The 19851-nt window shown below is 36.6% G+C and overlaps 1 protein-coding gene across 1 annotated transcript in view; it reads left to right on the forward strand.

Moving 5' to 3' along the window:
* Window positions 1–19851, forward strand: part of ERC2 (ELKS/RAB6-interacting/CAST family member 2) — a 901810-nt gene that overhangs the window by 264372 nt on the left and 617587 nt on the right. The window contains exons 6-7 of the mRNA XM_055344919.1: window positions 5114–5188; window positions 7950–7991. Of these exons, the coding sequence (XP_055200894.1) occupies window positions 5114–5188; window positions 7950–7991 (117 nt within the window). The remainder of the gene's footprint in view (window positions 1–5113; window positions 5189–7949; window positions 7992–19851) is intronic.

A 19851-nucleotide genomic window follows, 5' to 3' on the forward strand; every position in this document is an offset into this window, starting at 1 on the left:
GATTTCCTGTAGATTTTTGCTCATATGTTACCTTTGCAGGAAGCTTTCCCTGATCACTGTATTTAAAATTGCAATTGATCCTCTCACACAATGTGTCCTGTTCTACCTTTCTGTCTTATATTCCTTTAAAGCACTTACAACAAACTGGTTTGGTCTCCTCTTTAAATTATTGTACCTCTTTCTCATTGGAATTTGAAATTGAAAAACCCATAAGGGCTGGGAAATTTGTCTGCTAGGTGTACTATTGTATTTCCTATATGTCTTACAACAAATTATTATTTGAATATATGAATCTGCCAAATTTAAAACAATGAAAGTTGATGTTTGATATCATAGTGTTACTTTCCAGTCAGTTCTTCAACTGCTTTTGTTCCTCAAGAGTGGTAATTTAAAAATACGGCTTCAGATTCTTTGGCACTCATCCCTGGAATCTGAGCAGGCTTGTAACTGCTTCAAACAACAGAGCATGGCAGAGATTATGCTATGGGACTTCCAAGGTCTTTGGAACTTTTTTTTTTTTTTTTTTAGCAAGCAGATACATTTATTGGGTAATTAGCAAGGAACGAGAACTCCTGAAATACTTGATTCATGTTGTCATAGGCGCCCATGGCTTCCGTGTTGATCTGATAAGTGGTGGGGTACAGATCACAGGATTCCTGTTTAGCATCTCATCGTGCAGCCCCTGCCCTCTGCCATGCTCTATCGACTCCTGGAAATGCAGCCTTGGCTTATTTGCTGAAGCACTTGCTTTTGGATTCTTTACACCTAAGTGTAAGAGGTTAACACCCCAAGGCTACCATGCTGTGAAGAAGCCTAAGCCACATGGAGAGGCCATATATAGGTGTCATCATATATAGGTGACAATTCTAGCTAATTCCAGCCTTCAAGTCTTCTTCTGGCCAACATAACAGATATATGAGTGAAGAAGCTTTCTTGGAAGTGGATCCATCAGTCCCAGCTGTTCTATCTCCCAATATCATGGTTTAGAAACAAGATTTCCCCAGTCTATCCTTTGTAAATTCCCGATCTAGAATTTATGAACATAGTCAAATGGTGGTAGTCTGACACCACTAAATTTGGGGTGGTTTGTTCCATAGGAGTAGATTACCAGAACAGTAAAGGGGAAAGGTCAGATTAAAATAATGAATTACCTTTAGACAGAAAGTTAACTTTTAAGGTGTTTTTTTTTTTTTCTCTCTCCTGAAGAGAGTAGATGGTGTGTACAAATATTATTTTGCCAGGATCATCTTGGAAGCAAGTGTCCATCCACATTAACTCACTAGACTCTAGATTCTTATTAATTCTCTAGATAGACCAGCTAAGGCCAACCTCATCTTGAAATTATAGGAAAATATATATCCCGGTGACACTGTCATAGTGAGATATGAAAATTTTTGATGGGCTAATTTTCTTCTATTTCTGTTATGTTTTTAAAGCTGAGAATTGGTATAACTAGAAATACCAGCCAGTGATCAACATTTCAGAGTCAGCTACCTATTAAAAATCTGGATGTTCAAAGAAACTCATTCATAAAGCTCCTCATTCTGTAGTTTAGAATGAGGAAGACATGTGCCCAAGGTCTCAGGCTGGGACTATAGCCTCCTGACTCCTGACTCTCCATACAATGTTCTTTCTTCTCAGCAAATGATTTTTAGCCTATAGTCTGGTTAAAAGATGAATCTTCTGGGTGCTGGACCAGGTCCTGTTAACCAGCTGAAATAGTGCACACCATTTTGTTTGTATGTGCTTTTATACCCATTTCTGGAGAGAATCCACACCTTTCATCTAATTCTTATAGAGATCAGTGTCCCAGAAAAGCCTAAGTCCACTGTACATGATTTAATACTGTCCTTTAAAAACTACCAGAATTAGTTAATTCTTGCTAGTTATATCTCTTCACACATTAAAACCACTTTTGTGATTCATTAAAAACACTTTTGTGTTCAGCTACAAACAACACAGGGGTAATTAGGTATTATTTTTCCTTATAGTCATTGCAGTAGATAAGGCAGAGAGGAGTGGGATCTTTGCAGAGAAAATCTGAAAGTGCAGAGGCCAACTTAACAAAGATTTTTCACACACACCATCATCCCATGTGGGTGTTCAGTGGTTTTTTTCTATGGCATTTCAGGAATCCAGGCTCCTTGTAACTTGGGATTCTACCATCTTCTTGCGTCTTGGAGTTCTTTACTTCTAGCCAGCAGACAGGGAAAAAGCAACTGCTCTTTTCTGCCACAGAGTGAGCATTTCAAGGATCCAAAATTTTAGAGATGGATGAAGTGCCTGAGATGGAACTTTCAGACAGCCCCTGATATCCACACGTGGATTACAATCTTCATTTACCTGACACCTTAGGAATTAAGGTGATTCTCAGTAACTGTTAAGTCAGGATTGATTGAAATGTAGTGTAGTTAAGATAGGAATATTATAATTTTCAGGTAATTGGAGATTTTATTTTATTTTACTTTTTAAGGAGTGACGAGGAGTGTAAGGGCCCAAACTGGATTTTGAGCTGGTTTACATTATATGGAACTTTGTATAATTATAGCAAAGAAAACTCTTCCCATGTTTGCAAAACTATTGCTACAAATTTAGCTTTGTTATTGCCTGTTTGCCCTTAAAAATGTTTTTTGGCTTGGCAGAAATTATAATAGCACATGCCTTTACCCTATGGTTTTTATTTTCTATTTGTGTTACTTAGTTGCTTCTTAATTATTTTTACTGTTTTATGCAAGCTTAACCTCTCTCCTCAAATTGTCTTAAGATTTTTTTTTGTGTGTGTGTGTCTTAAGATTTTTATTATGGAACTTGGTTTGGCTATGGTTTGAAATTACTATGAATTCAATTCTTAGCTCTTTTCACTAAGATGCTTTTGATGCCACATGGTATCAGAATTGGTGACGTGTGAAATGTATTTATTCTGCCACCTACTATGGAGCAACTCTGACAAGTGACTTACTTACTTCAATTTTTTCATCTATGAAATTTTATTGGTCCAGTGAACTCCAACAATCTTGGAAGTACATTGAAGGCTAGGTAGCTTTCTTTGGAGGTTGAAGTCTTTATGTGATTGACTCAGTGGTATGCTGGAACTGGATTGTATTGGTCCATGAAAATCAAAATTGGAAACTTGTCTAACAGCTAATGTTCAAATGTACAAACTCACAATTAAAGGCATTGTATTAAAACTCATAATTTCCTAATTTTGTGGTTACATTTTACTATTTATGTTATTGAGGTTATTACATTTATTTTGTCCATATGATAGAAATACTATACAATGGACTCACAACACAGGTCAGATTCTTCATATGGTAGTGTTGAGGCTTGAAAGACACATGCAGTGCCAGGGACATTGTAGATGCTAATAAAGGGAAGCTGCTTTTAAGGTCATTCCTCAGAAAATCTCTGCCATTTCCACAGAGCCTAAAAAATGACCAGTGTTGCTGGATTATTTTAGTCCAATGCCTCTAAAAGGACAGAAGATCTTTTTCTGTCTATTCATAATACGGATTTGGAAATACTGGACTCCATCTCTTCTAAGGATATGTTAGGAAAAAGAAATGTTTTAAATGATGTGAGACTACTTTGAATGATTAGGAAGCACTAATTCAAATTCTTCTCAACTTGGAGTTTGAGAAGTAGTGTTGCACAGGTTTGCTGGTTTGTTCCAATGATGACTTTGGGAAGAAAATATGCTATATTCCAGAGCTGAAGTGGTGATTCTCCAGTACTGGTCCCTTGACATGTGCACAGCAATCCATGACCAAATCTTCCTGGGCTGCTGGCAAATAAGAACAATATAATAGAATATGGGCAAAAGATTGTTTTATTATTCTGGAAAGAATGATCTTATATTGTGGGACTCTGTTTTTCTGGCAATATTTGCATTAATGTGTTCTGTCTTTATGAAGTGGTGATGATAGTAGATGGCAGTGGTGGAATGAAAGTTAATTTTGATGCCTTAACTTGAGAAGAGCGAGAAGTCATGTTGGTTCTCTTCCCTAAAGCCTAAGGTGGCTTTTCGTTTTTTTTTTTTTTTTTTTTTTTTTGTTGTTTGTTTTGTTTTTAATGTTTGTAGCCCAGTGAAATATGAAGGCCTAAAACTACTTCATGTTGAATTTAAATGATTTTTCTGCAAGCAATAAGTATTATAGAATTATTCCATAGGTGACTTGTATCAGCAGTATGGACATATGTGAGCACTTTTGTTTATTCCTCTCATTGGCTACTTTCATAAAACTTTCATAAAACTGCTAATTATTATTAAGAAAATCAAAGCACAAAGTAAGAAATCTTATCTTTATTTATTCTTCTGCCAAGGGAACTTTCAAAGCCTTGACAGAACTGTTCTTTTGAGAAGAGGCATGCAAAAAGTGAACCTTCCAGCTTAAAATTGTAATTATGTTGTGTTTTGCCTAAAGTTATATTTGTCATATCCTAGGAGTTCTTGGGTCTGCATCTGGCTTTAACCATTTTTGTCTCCTTGCTAACAGTGTTGATATTAATGCCAATTTTAATTTCTTGGCATCATGAGTGCCACACAGATGTGATTTTGAATAAGGAGTGAAACTGTAAATTAGGAAGCAAGATATGTTCACAGGGTTTCATCACATCAATTCACTTCCTAAAGTGACACAGTGGTACTGAAAAGGTCTTGAATTGCTCATTTCAAACCTACCTCAGTAGCAAAATGCCATGCGTGCAGTGGATTTGCAACCACGTTAAGTCATTTTCTTTCCTCTGTTTCATGCTGTGTTTGTATTGGGAGCACAGAGTAATGTAATTTAGTAAATTATGATTTGATGACTGGGCAGCAGCCCCAGTGTTGAATAGTATTTGGACTATGATTACTTGCTGGCTTTGTCACAGTTGACATTAATTATTGATGGAAGTTTCAGAAATAGCGCATGTGTGTGCCAGGAGCTTTTCACTGGAACGGAGGCTCCAGGCAGGAGGGATGCTAAAGAGGGTGGGGGAAGAATCACCTGTGGCTTGTTTATGTCTGTGCACAGTGAACCTGCACCCAGTGGGCTGTGTGCTACCTGCGTAAAGGTCATGGTGTAACGGAAGGATGAACCGTCAGGCTTATTTCTATCGTGTTCCTTCCCAGGAATTGCACCGAAGAAGCCAACTTCAGCCGGAGCCAGCCAAGACGAAGGCTCTCCAGACTGTCATTGAAATGAAGGTAGGAGCTGTTCACATTTGTCAAAAACAGCTTTGCCTCCGGAGTTTGTTCTAACTTGATGGTGCCTAACATAAATACTTGAAAAAACCTTGTGTTTTTCTCTAGGTACTCTGGTGGGTGCTTTTCTTCTGAATCTTTTTGCCTTCTTGGGTACATTTAATTTATTGGCTCTTTAATTAGTATGCCTATTCTGGGCAAAAGAATAAAGGGCTCAAGTATCCCTTGGCTGAAAGGAGCTGGGTTCATTTCTAGAGCATGGCCAATTTGTTCAACTCTAGGGGAGGTTTTGTGTGTGCTTTCAAAGGAAATTTCTAAAGCTAGAATAATTTTTTTCTCTTTTTGTTCACATTACAATGAAAAGACACTTTAAAAAACTAAGATTTGGCAAAGAGAAGTTGTCTTATATGCAACGAAGTAGTTAAATAATTAAAATTTGCTATCAGCAAAATGTACTTTTCAAAGAATAATACTTTCCCAGGACTCCAGTATTTTCTCCTAATCAAGTCTGGAAGTAATAATAACTTATTAAATATTCATAAGATAATTAGCTGTGGAAGTATAGATATATGCTATTTAAAAGAATTGAAAATCCTCCTAGAGAGATTTAGGGTATTTAAAGAATAATGAAACAAATGATAGTGGTTAAGCCATGATGATTAAGAAATAGATTTAAATGAAACAAATTGCTTTGTCAGTATCTAGAAATGTAAATAAAAAAACTTTTTAACTTTCAGTGTTTGCCAGAGGGAAGCAAATAGTGTTTATCTTAAGAGTAAATAATTCTTGATTTAAATTGTTTCATGAAGAAAAAAAATTCCTAACAATGATGTTTGCAATTTGGTAATTCCAGAGTTTAACACTTGAGAGTTTGCTTATCATCATTAGCCTACAAGAGAATTCTGCAGCTTGCTGATAGGATAGGATAATGATTTTTCTTTTTTATAGTACATGATTTTGAACTATCTGCCAAAAAATTCCTAAGTCCTGGTGAAAAAGAAACTAACACCAGCTATTGAATTTTTAGCATGTACAATTCTGACTTTTTTTTTTTGTCAATGACAATGTCTTTATCCAAGTGAATTTTTGTGAAAATAATGTAGAGCATTTGCTTTTAAAACTCTGTGTCCCTCAAATGAGGTTACATGAGTTGAGGCACTCATAATGTATTTGCAGCACATTGGTTTGAAAAATATCATCAAAGGAACCAAATGCCAATAAGATTGAATAATCTTTGCTAATTTTGGCTCCTCAATTCATTTTAAATTTATGTAATTTGAACTTGTTTTGAAAAGAAACTTAACATTTTACACTTGTGGGGGAGTATTTCATAACTGAGATTTCTTTCTCACTTAACATTGGAACCAAACTTGAAACTTGGTTAGGGCTTTATCCCCCCCCCCCTTTTTTTAAAGAAAAGATTTTAAAGACTTTATTTTACTTTTTTGCAAAGAGTCACTCCCACCTCCATACCTACCACCCCAATCTCTGGCACAGCTACTAATGGGAAAGAGGATGCACATAAAATCTATTTCCAAACTATCTTTTCTTTTTAAAAAAGGGAAAGAGTGAGTTCCAGGAATCTTCGGAGAAACCAGGAATGACATCTCTTCCAATGGAGAGGGCATTTTCCATGTAAAGGTCTCTATTCAAAGACAATTAATACCTTTTGGTGACCTTTAAAAGTAAAAAAAAAAAAATCTGTTTAATTATGACTGTTTCTAGTATTATATGTTTTAGTAGAAAACAAAAAAGTTAATAAATATACTCATTTAGGCTAGCTATATGAGAGGCCATAAAATATGATTTTTAGGGCAAACTCATATCCAAATATTATCAATAGATTGAGTCTGGTATTTTATGCATGCCAATGATGCTGATTTATAGAACACGTTTTTAGGACAAATAATGGTCAATATAGTTGTCAGGGAATTGAGCCTGGAGTTTTTCTGTTTTTTTGGGTGTGTATTAATTTACAAACCACTGCCTTCTGTTTTGTCAGTGAAGTCTGGGTCCCATTAGCATCTATATTCACCATGTAAAATTGAGTTATGGAGGCAGATGGTAGAGGGTCATCTTTTCAGCTGTGTGTAGCTTGTGACAGAGGCTGTGATCTATCCAGTTTTGTACATTACATCCCTGTGAATTTGGAGGGAATATTTAAAACCCATATTTCACAAGCCTTAGGGTTGACTATCAAATACAGCTGACCCTTAAACCTGGTGGGTAGAACTTAAGACACTGTTGTGTTTTAACTTAAGCACCTTTGGGTAAATATTGGTCTTATCTGGTGCCTTGGCAAAATCTGAAGTTAAAAGGAACTTTCCTAGGGAAAATTTGACCTATAGTTTCAGGGAGATGACATGAATTAAGGGCTTATAAGTTGCCTCTACTATTCCCTTGCTTCTGAGAGAAACTGAGGGTGAACTTCTGACCCCTCATCTTCCCCACACCTTTGTATCAACTTGAGAAAGTTGTTTGTTAGGAAAATCTGTGAAATCTTGCCCTAATTCAAGCTGTTTTAGAAACTTGATCTGGTAGTTTCATTAGATCTCTACGTGCACCTCTGGGCTTGTAGAAATTGTGAAAATATATCTCCTTGGGCAGGCATTGGGGAGGGCCATCTGCCAGCATCAAAGAGGGAGTAATTCTCTTGCAGCCATCACATCTACTGCAGCCACTTGAGCCAGGGGGTTAGGGTCATCTGAATGAAAATGAAAGGAAGCAAAGTGAATGAAGTTATTTGTGATTTATCTTCTTGCAGGAAGCTCCAAGTTTTAATTTTGATCCTGATTTGCTCTGGCAGGTATGTTACAGGTTTGCACTAGAACATTGTGTATATTTCTCACAGAAATTAGCTTTCTTGTAGATGGTGTAACGAATGCTCCTCCTTTTCTTGCTTTTATGTCTAAAGATTCTTTACTAAGCTCCTCTTTTCTGCTCTCATGGAGTGCTGTCAATAAAAATGGTAGTTAAAAAGATTTTTCCCCCTTTTTTTCTTTAATGCTACTTCCTTTAAAGGAATGTTTTAACCTACATTTACTATAAATTTGACAGGACATAAAGATGATGTCCAAAAATTTCACTTAGATTCATTCATAAAACTGTATCCAGTTTCTCTTTCTTTCTTTCTTTTTTTCTTTCTTTCTTTCTTTCTTTCTTTCTTTCTTTCTTTCTTCTCTTTCTTTCTTTCTTCTTTCTTTCTTTTTTTCTTTCTTTCTTTCTTTCTTTCTTTCTTTCTTTCTTTCTTTCTTTCTTTCTTTCTTTCTTTCTTTCTTTCTTTCTTCCTTCTTCCTTCCTTCTTCCTTCCTTCTTCCTTCCTTCCTTTTCCTTTTTCCTTTTTTTCCTTTTCTCCTTCCTTCCTTCCTTCCTTCCTTCCTTCCTTCCTTCCTTCCTTCCTTCCTTCCTTCCCCTTTCTTAAAAAGATTCATTCATTCATTCATTCATTCATTCATTCATGAGTGACACAGAGAGAGAGGCAGAGACATAGGCAGAGGGAGAAGCAGGCTCCTTGAGGAGAGCCCAATGCGGGGACTCCATCCCAGGACCCTGGGATCACGACTTGAGCCCAAGGCAGACATTCAACCACTGAGCCACCCAGGTGTCCCCTGTTTCTTTTTAAGAAAAATGAATTACAGTAATGACAGTACTTGTCAGATAATCTTAAAATTGTTTTCTTTGTTAAATCTTCCAAGTGAATGAAAATCTAATTCAAAATGGCTAAAGCCAAAAGGAAATTTATCGGATCACTCAACAGGAGGAAAATGGGGTTTTGCTTCAGGTACAGCTTAATCCAGGGGTTCAAAAGATGTTAATGATCCATTTCTTCTCATTTCATTCTATAGTTTAGCTTCCTTCATGTAAACTCTTATTTTCAGACAGTCCTTGTCTGCCCATCTGAGCAAGATGGCTATAACAGCTCTAATAATCACAAAAAGAAGGGTTAGGAAGAAAGTTGTGTTTTAAGAAAATGCAAAAAAGAAATCAACCCCAGAATAAAAATAATGTGATGGAATATAAACTTCATTCTAAACTTAACAGTCCAGACTAAAAAAGAAATGCACAAGGTTTCCTAGTTCTCATTTGCTTAATAAATTAAAGGGCACTCATTCATCAAAAGAAACAAACTTTATGCTAGCAGTAACTTCAACAGAATTTATCAACTGGGACCTAAATGAGTGCCATAAGAGACTTAGTAAAAGTTGCAGAAAATTGATCTGGTGAACTTGTTATCTAAAGTGGATTAAGAAGCTATGGGCATAATGTCACTAGATAACAGTATTTCTGTGGTAACTAAAGTGAGAGGTGTGGGATGTTTAGCTTTCCTGTCACATGACAAGCTAGTAGCTAGTCACTTAAGAGTCATGAGTGGTTCTTCTTGAGTAATATTTGTCTCCACCAGGCTTTTCTATGGGAAATGAGCAGTGAGCAATTCAACATTGAGCTTGACTAAGTTGCTGATGTGGAGGTGCTGTTGATCAAAGAATATGACTTTGCATTCAGGTGCTAAACTTCCAGTGGTGAGGTTTTTCTTTTATTATTAAAACTAAAGACCTAGCCTTGTCTTTGTGCTCAGGTAGATGGCTGCTGTTCTTCTGCATGAGGTGGAGCTGAGCTGCAATTGTGTTAAGTTTCTCTTAAAAGATATGCTGATATTTGGTCAAATCCAGCCAATTCAGTTCCACTAGGTGGAAGGGATGCACTGGAACATGGAGAAGGTAAGAGCTATAGTGGCAATTTTTCCCAAGGTTAAACATCTAGGAAAGGAGGTATTTCAAGTTCAAACCTAGGCCATTGAATGCATCCCAATTCCCAGTTTGAACTTCATTTGAGTACTGGGATCTAGTCAGGAACGCCACTTGGTGGCTGAAATGTTTTCTTTGGCTCTAGGGCCTTCCTATGTTTATTTCTGCCATCTTTTGAACTCTTACTAGTTTGAGTCTAAACACTGCACTCTACTTAGGATGATTTCTTCTCTCAGGATGAGGTGTTATTAGAAAATTTGTTTCAAGCCTAGTTGTTTTAGCCAAGCCATTATGATAGCTTTTAGGCCTTCAAACTATGCCCCACTCCGTGCCTTTACAAAGAGCAATAATAATAAAAAATACCACCTTGCTGCATTTGTGACAATCTACAGCCCAAATACCACTAACCGTACATGGAAAGCCATACATAGGGCACCTGACATATAAAAACCTGTGGATAGGCATAATTAGCCCCATTTCACAGATGAGAAAGTTGTGTTTTAGGGAGGATAAGCAATCTGCTAAGATCCTACATCTAGGTTGTTGGCAGCTGAGATCTGCATATAGGTTTTTCCTCCAGAGTTCCTAAACTTTCTATTCCTTTAGTATGCTTTTACTAAAGACAGCCCATAGGTTCAACTGGTTTTTCTTTCAAAACTTATTTTGGAAATTATGCACTAGAGTTTGTATCATAGAACAAATTGAGGCAGCTCTCGAGAGCTGGAGAGGTCTCTGATATTTTGAGGAAGGTGTTATCTGCTTTGTGCCAAGAGACGAGAGTCATCCTTTTATGTATAAATTTTATCAGCCCTCCAAATAGGGCTCCAGATATATACTTTACTTCTATAGCCAACATATACTTGTAGTGTCCCCCACCCCCGAGTTTTAAGTCTTGTCCTGAAGTCTTTATAACAATTGGAGCAAAACTCATTCAAACTTGCAAAGCCCTGTGTTTTTGATTTGCAATATCCATTTATGATACCAGAAATTATCTTTTAGCTTATTTTTTTTCTTGAGAAATTTCATCTTCTCATCTTTTAACTTAAGAAAAAAACTTTGTCCCATTTAACTGTTTTCCTTAAATAAGGGGGGAAAATGTGGGTTTTAAGTGATAGCCAGAAAAAGCAAAATGTCAAGTTAAATGTTAGCTCTGGATGATATATAGTTGTTATTTGGAAGCAAGGAAGACTTTAAAAAAAAGAGATGAGACTTCTTTCCTTTTTTTAGCCCAAATTCTTCTTATGATGTGTTTGAATATTTGAGTTACCAATAAAAAATTCCTGCTGTGAATGGGTTTAATTGGTGTGAATTTAACTCCTGAAGTTGAATCACAAACACCTGTGTTGACTGAGTAGCTATTTTGTGCACAGCACCATGGTAGACCTTTTAGAAAAATTAAGCACTCGGTTTTAATGGGGCTAATGGAAGGAAGTACATGAGTTAGGATCTAAATAGTGACCTAAGAACAGCAAATTGGACTGCAGAGGCTCAAATGATATCAAATGAGAGAAGCTCAGGGAATGATTCCTGGAAGAAGTAGCATTTGGGGAGGGCCTTGAAAAGTTGGCATGATTTTAATAAAGGGGATAGGGATGGGTTATAAACAGCAGGGACTATAGGAGTAAAGGCAAGGAGGTTGGAAAGTATGAAGAGTATCTGGGGAAGATCAAGTCATTTAGTTTTGTTGAGAGAAGACTTCTTAAGTTCAAAACACAATTGAAGATCAAATAAAACCATAAGACAGTGGGAGAAGAAATAATAAGAAAGTGAAATGAATGAAATAGAAATCAAACATACTGGAAGGGAATACCAAAGCCAAACAAAATTAACAAATTCTTTGAGGAGATTAACAAAAATGACAAATTCTGATTAGAGTTATTGGGGTAAATAGCCAATATCAGGATTGAAAGGGGACATCACTGTCAATCTTATTGACATTAAAAATATGAGGAGTTTTTATTTAACAGCATTATGGTAATAAAGTTGAAATTTTAGATAAGTTCTTTAAAATAAAAACCTTGTTAAAACTGCATGGGAAGAAAGAAAATATCTGAGTTGTTCTTTATATTAAAATGATTCTATATTTAAAGTCTTACCACAAAAAAAAGCAACTTGCAAATCTAAAACCAAACCAAACAAAAAACCCTGCAGGCCCAGATGGCCTCTTCAGTGAATTTACTAAACATTTGAAGAAAAAATTATTATCAGTCATACAGAAACTATTCCAGAGAATGAAAGATGGAGCACTTCCTATCTTATTTTATGAGGCCAATGTAACCTTGATATTAGTTCCCAATAAAGTCATTACATTAAAGGAAAATTACAATCTTTCATAAATGTTCATGGAAAATTCCTACCGAACTGAATCCAGTGAAAATTAAATGATGTGTGCTTATTCCAAGAATGTATGGTTGAACTAATATTTGGATATCAATCAATGTTATTTACTACATTAACAGGATAAAGGAGAAACATAAATGCAATTTCAATAAATGCAGAGAAGGCATTTGATAAATGCAGCATCCATCCATGTAAAAAAGAAAAAAATGCCTTTTTTGCAAACTCAGATTAGGAGAACATTTTCTTAATAAGAAGCAGCTATAAGAAAACTACAATCAACATCATATTTAATGGTAAAATGTTGAAACCTTTCCTTATGATATAAAAAATAAGACAAAACCACCTATTACCACTTCTATTCCATAATGTTCTAGATATGCTAAGTATAAGAAGTATAAAGAAAGAAATAAAAGCATTTTTATTCACAGAAACCATGATTGGTGTGTAAAAAAAAATCTCAATAAATTCATATAATAAAAGATTAGATTAATAGACAAACTTAGCCAGATAGCTATTCAATATTTTAAAATGTAATCCTATTTTTACATGCCAGTAACAAACATTTACAAAATAAAATCTTAGAAACCATATCATTTACAATGGCATTAAAAAAACCAAAATATCTAGAAGCAAATCTAGCAATGGTGGTACAAGACCTAATTTAAGTAGAAGATTCAAAAAATAATTTAATGTGGAATAACCAAAACCTTGAAAAAGTGAAATAGCTATAAACAATGGAGTGGATAAATAGTGAAGTATTCATGCTATGAAATGCTTATATGGCAACGAGAAGCACCAAGCTATTGCTTCATATAACAACATAATTCAGTATCCTCAAAACAGCATTGAAAGAATCTAGACACAAAAGAACACATACAATATGGTCTGTTTATATGTGTGCATTCCAAAAATAGCAGAAGTAATGAATAGTGTTAGACGTTTGGATAGTGGATAATCTGGAGTGACAGGATATGGAGATTGGGTGGGGGAATAAAGGAAGCTTCTAGAGTGCAGGTAGTATTCATTGATCTGGTTTGCTTTTTCCCAGGTATGTTTACTTTGTCATAATTCATCATGCTGAAAACCTATGATTTGACTTTCTTTTGTATACTATATTTTAATTAAAAAGTTCATTTAAAAATAAAGGAAGAAAAACTCGCCAGTAAAAAGACAAATAATCTTATCAAAAATTGAGCAAAGGATTTGAGTAGGAATTTTTCCAATGAAAACCAACAAATGGCCAATAAGGACATGAAAAGATGTCCCAACAGGAAATGCAAATCAAACCTTCAATTAGATACAACTTACCCCCCACTAACATGGCTAAAATAAAAGGAGCTAGATATTAACTAACAAGTGTTGGGGAAGATGTGGAAAAGCCATATTCTTAATATTGATGGTGGAAATAAAAAATGGTTCAGTCCATTTTTAAAAGCTATTTGACAGTTTTTCCAGATATTAAATGTAGGGTCTTACAGTAGTAAGACTCAGCAGTTCCCCTCCTAGGTATACACCAAATGAAACTGAAAACATATGTAAAAATCTGTACACAAATGCTCATATACCATGATTAATAATAGCCAAAAAGCTAAAAAGAAATCCAAATGTCCATTATCCTATACGAATAAATGAAATAATGGCATCCCCATACAATAGAATATTTTTTGGCAATGAAAAGAAACGAGGAACTGATACATGCTATAACCTGGCTGAACCTTGAAAACATCATGTTAAATGAAAGAAGTCAGTGCAAAAGGCCACCTATTACATGATTCTATTTATATGAAATGTCCAATATAGATATATCTGTAGAAATAGCAAGTAAATTAGTGGTTGTTAGGAGATAGGGGAGAGGAACAGGAGTGACTGCTCATGGGTATAGGGCTTTTAGGTGGTGAAAATACTGTAGAATTAGATAGTGGTGTTGGTTGTACAAACCACTGAATAGTATACTTGAAAAAGGATAAATTTTATGGCACATGTACCGGATATCAGTAAAGCTGTTTTTTAAAAATAAAGATATTTCAAAGGAAATGGTCAATAACTTTGATTACTTAAAAATTGAAAAGATAGAGCTATAAAATAATCATGAGATGTATTTCTAAAAAGAAAAGGAGATGTATTCCTAAGGTTTATAGTAGTTAGAGACTTAATGTTCTTAATATATAAAGAAGGTATATTTATCAATGTGGAAATTGGCGAAAATACCAAAATGTTGACACTATTTCTGAATGAGTCAATTATGATGAATTTTTTTCCTCTTTTTCCTTTTCTCCCCCCTCCAAATTTTTATGTTTTCAATAATGTGCATTCATTACACAGGAATGATCAGGAATTATTACTTAGGAAAAACAACAGTAAGTTCATTTAAAAAAAACTTTTTTTTTTAATTTTTATTTATTTATGATAGTCACAGAGAGAGAGAGAGAGGCGCAGAGACATAGGCAGAGGGAGAAGCAGGCTCCATGCACCGGGAGCCCGATGTGGGATTCGATCCCGGGTCTCCAGGATCGCGCCCTGGGCCAAAGGGAGGCGCCAAACCGCTGCGCCACCCAGGGATCCCCATTTAAAAAAAACTTAAAGCTGCACAGTTTCTTCTATCCTGGCTTTCTTTCACTGAACAGAGAAGGCTCCAAAGAGGAAAAGGTTAGATTATTTGTGGAAATTGATAATTTAGCTCTGCTGCTTATTGCTTCTCTGGCTCCAGCTTTCCTATCTGTGAAATGGGACAATGCTACCAGCCTGCGTAAGGTTGTAGAAAATATTAAAATGAAGTAAGGCATGGGAAAATCCAGGTATATAATAAATGCTCAAAGAATTATTTGCTTCTCTATCCATTCCCTTCCAGTCTGGAAGTTGAGTTTTACATGTTAAAAAAAAAATAGTGGTACCTTTGAGCAAGGAGAGAGAAGGAATTTAACAAATTTACTTCAGGCAGCTTCTTAGCTCAGAATGCACACATACACAGAGCTGGTATGTGGAAAGGCTTTAAAAGCTTCTTTCAAAGGAGAAACCAAAAAAAAAAAAAAAAAAAAGAAGAAGAAGAAGAAGAAGAAGAAGAAGAAACCAGTGGAGAAAAAAAATAGCCACTCCTAGTAGGCCTGTGGCATAATAAATGACCTAGGGACCTGGCTTTCTGGCTGGTTGTGCCTTTGGCAAGTCACTTGTCTTTTTTCTGGCTCTCACTATTCTCATTTGGCAAATGAAGAGATTGGACCAAGAGCCCTGTTTTAAAAATTCTACCAAGTTTTGAGGCTTGGTGACTGGCAATTTGGAATCTCAAAGGGTCCTGCCTGGGGAGTCTGACTTGACATGACATACTTGCAAAGTTTAAATCTTTGCTTTGTTTGCTCCATTTTGGCCAGCCCTGCCCAGGCTAGCAGCCCCTGCATTCTCCCTTGTTGGTGCTCAGGTTCCCAGCCTATTGTTTATTTAGGGATTGCAATTTCCTTATTGGCGTGCGCCTCCGCCAGTAGGGTTGAGAAGTCAACCACAGGCCTCATGTGAACTTCCCCTTTCAAGTTTCAGTAATGACAGTGGGGCCTTCACATGCCTCATCCCTAAGGCACGTTCCAGTTTCCACATCCATCAGGCCATGCTGGTGACTTGGGGTGGCCTGGATTCCTCTGCCGCCTGTTGCTTTTTCCATGAGACAAACTGGTTGAACATAGAAAGATTTGTGGTATGTTTTGGAGATCCTAAGAAGGAGGCTCCAAACCAGGGCTGTTGAAGGCGTTGTGAGGATGATTTAAAAGAAATGGAAAGGGCAAGTTCAGGTTGATAGAGGCCAGTGAATGAATAGAGCTTCCTCACCCAATCTTTTCCTAAAGAGCACTGGAAGAGAATAGAAGTGTCAGATGCCCGTTGTTTCATTACTCCTTGAAATGTAATCACTGTTTTGCAACGTAGTATTTCATTGGATCTCTGGGAATTGGGACTCTCTTTGTATTTATATGTATGTGAAAGATGACTTTGATCCAGCCTTAAGGAGGGTGGGGCTGCACACAGCACACACTGAGGGGCTATCTTCTCATCTGGAAGCACTTTTTGAAATTTCTTCCTCCCTATCCTCTCTCCCTAACCTCTTCACTATTTTATTTTGACCTTGCTCCGTGATCTTTAAAGGTTAGTCATGCTGTGTGTAGGAAGGGATCAAAATAGCCCACATCTAGGTGGCACACCTTTTTTGAAGCCAGTTCTTTTGAGATTTTTCCTGGAGACAGCAAGATCTCAGTGTGTGGCTGTGGCTTCCTCTCTTCTCTATATGGAGGGAACCATTCCAGTGTATGAATGGTGTTAAAAAATGGCTGAAGAAGACAATGTAGGTGATACAAACAAATATTATCTAGCACTTCATGAAGCAGTTTCCATTTGGAGAACTGGGAAATGGGGTAGGAGGAAGGAAGCTTTTATAGGATAAAGAATAAAGAATAAGGAAGAAGAAAAAATAGAAAATATCTGATTGGCTGGGGCCACATAGTCACATTTGTTTGAAGTGAGAAGGAACAAGGAAATTAAAAGTCAGAGTTGGCTTGGCATGTGGAGATAGGCTGATTGGATACACTGCATTTCTGGTCAAGTGGAACATTTACAGGGATGTAAAAGTTAATCTAAGTATTGGTTTGCTGACAAGGAGAACCAAGCAGAAGTTGAGCCATCGTGGACTTGGAAAGTTATTTTAACAAAGGGAAGATCTTGGGCAAGTTATTTACCTTTTATAAGTCTCTTGACCTATAAAATGAGTAAAATAAGTACTTAATTCACAGGGTTATAGGAAAGATTAACTGAGACTTTTTCTAGCACAGTTTTTGCATTAGTAATCAATACACATTAGCTATTGTTGTTATTAACTGCATTTTTAATGCCAAAATGGAGAAATACTACTTCTGTCCTATACTATTCTATATATTTGGATAATGCAAATGTATTTATATCTTCAACATAAATGAGGAAGAAAACAGAAGTCTAAAAAAGAAATATTTTGATATGGCTTTGTACCCCCCTGAGGAGTTTACAAATAAATACAGATCTTTGTGTCACCTCCATCCTGAAAGGGAATGTCTTTGGGTGACACCAAGTCATTGGTTCTTTTTATTCACTCCTTAGGTGAATCTGATAAACCTAGTCCACGGACTGGCACCGGGGAGCCTCTGTATTAATGTGTGTCACAGGCATGTGGAAATGATTTTGGATTAACAAGTGCTACCTTCCATGCATTGGGAATGTAGAAAGCTATCAGTATTAATTGAAGCAACTTTCTATGAAAGCTGCTAATCAGCCAAGAGGCACAGGTGCAACTACACTGGTTGTTAAAATACTGAAATATTTCTTTGGTTATCTCAAATCCCCAGATTATACTCCCCCACTCCAGCAACTAAAGAGTTAACCCCTGACTTATCAGAGACTTCCCAGACCTGGTTCCCTTGCTCTAGGTGGTGTCTGTTCTAGTTGGTTCTCGTCCTATGCTGTACTGGTTGTTGAGTGACTCAACTATCACTCTGATTCTGTTTGATTTAATGTATCCTCAAACCTTTTCTGACTCTTTTTCTTTTTTGAAACTTCACTATTTTATTTTTTTGTGACTTTTCATGATTTCCATCATTTTTCACTTCTTACTTTTGGTGATTCCTGTGCTGTTTTTTCTATACTTGATTCTTAACCAGGTCAGAATTCTTTCAGCACTAGGCTGATGATCTATCATCTCTACTGTCCCAACTCCCATTTTGGCTTCTGTTTATTATTAACTTCCCAAAGGCCATCTTGTTGCTTAAAAAAAAAAAAAGATTTTATTTATTTATTCAGGAGAGACAGAGAGAGAGAGAGAGAAAGAGAGAGAGGGGCAGGGATATAGGCAGAGGGAGAAGCAGGCTCCATGCAGGAAGCCCCGATGTGGGACAGGATCCTGGGACTCCAGGATCACATCCAGAGCCAAAGGCAGACGCTCAACCACTGAGCCACCCAGACGTCCCTTGTTGCTTTCTTTTTACCAGCTTATAAACAACTCCTGTCATACCCAAGTGCAAACTATCTTGATTCTGAAGAGTGCTTAGCATTCAGTCCCTCCTTCTTTTCCAACTCCTCTGCAACAAAAAGTGATCCATAAATTTTAATTAGTCCTGTCTTCTTACTCCTCTTCATACGTAATTCATACTTGTTTTCTTATTCTTTCAACTTATATTAATTAAATATTATGTGCTGGACACCATGCTGAGTACTCTAAACTTTGCATATGTTATTATTTCTGGCTGGAAAGAATTTCATCTTCCCTATGATAATCTTATTCTTATCCATCTCTAGGTCCAATATTAGACTCTTGTGCTTTGTGGAAATTTGTTGACTCTGCTATCATGGTCTTGCCCATTTCTGACTTCCCTTTGTTGATTTGTAGAATATTATATCTAGCTGTATTGTGGTGTTATCTTTCATGCTATCACTTTTGTATTGCAAGTAGCTGAAACCCTTCTGTTGTATTTTGGTATTCTGGGGGGAGTGAATGGTTCAGATATCTGTACCTAGCTATTCAAATGATGTTATAAGGGCACAATCACTCAGGCAGATTCTTAATCATGGTACCAAAGAAGCCCATAACCAGCCACAGGCCCATATTTTCCTTATTATTCATAAGCTCAGAAAAGGAGAAACATAGCTTAAAAAAGTAGAGGCCTAGGAATTTATGTTAGTCTCCTAAAAGAACTCTGATTGGCCTTGATAGCATAACGAGGTCACTGCAGATCAATCAGCATCCAAAGAATCCATAGTACTTGCCACTGAGCAGGGTCATCCATGAAACCCCACTGAAACCACAGGGAATTGGGGAGATGTAGTTTCCAAAAAGAAAAGCTGAGCAGACAGATAAAAAAGTAATCGATAAATGCTACAGCTAGAAATGGGAAGAAGGTAATCTTTGTAGAGCACCTACTGTGTGTTGGCTATTATTCTGGAAGAAGTACATGCTTTCAATCATGTAATTCTTATAACAACCTTAGTTTATAGGATTAGTGAGGGTAGGAATATGTTCACAAAATTAAACGGGATAGACCAAAAGCGTAAGCTACTGTCTTCTACATGTGCACCTCATAGAACTGAGGAATGGGTGGGGCCTTACTACACTGTTGTTGGCTGATGATAATAATGATGGCAACCCCTTTACTCTCATGGGGGATGTTCCATGATAGGTAATTTGCATGCATTATTGATCACTTGTAATTTTCATGACATGCTCTTGAACATAGTCTTATTTCAGGGATTCTTAGCATCTTGCCTGAAGATGTAAAAGCCCAAACTAGGATTTACATCCTGATTTGTGACTCTGTGAGGGTCAGGAGGATTGTTCTATCTTCAGCTCTTTTTTTTGACTTGAGTCTATCAACAACAAGAGCAGCAACATCAAATTGATATATGGAGACCAGAACCTCAATGGTTGTATAGTGTCCAGAAAGAAACGTATCTTCTGCCCATGGGTCATTAGCAATGTGCACAGAGACAGGATGACAAGAAGGATGCATTCCTGGGGCCTGGGCTTCATGAAGAATGAGTGAAGCTGGCAAATGAAGCCTTGGAAAGAAACATCAAAGCACCCTA

Source organism: Nyctereutes procyonoides, unplaced genomic scaffold, assembly GCF_905146905.1.
Source record: "Nyctereutes procyonoides isolate TBG_1078 unplaced genomic scaffold, NYPRO_anot_genome, whole genome shotgun sequence".
NCBI lineage: Eukaryota > Metazoa > Chordata > Mammalia > Carnivora > Canidae > Nyctereutes > Nyctereutes procyonoides.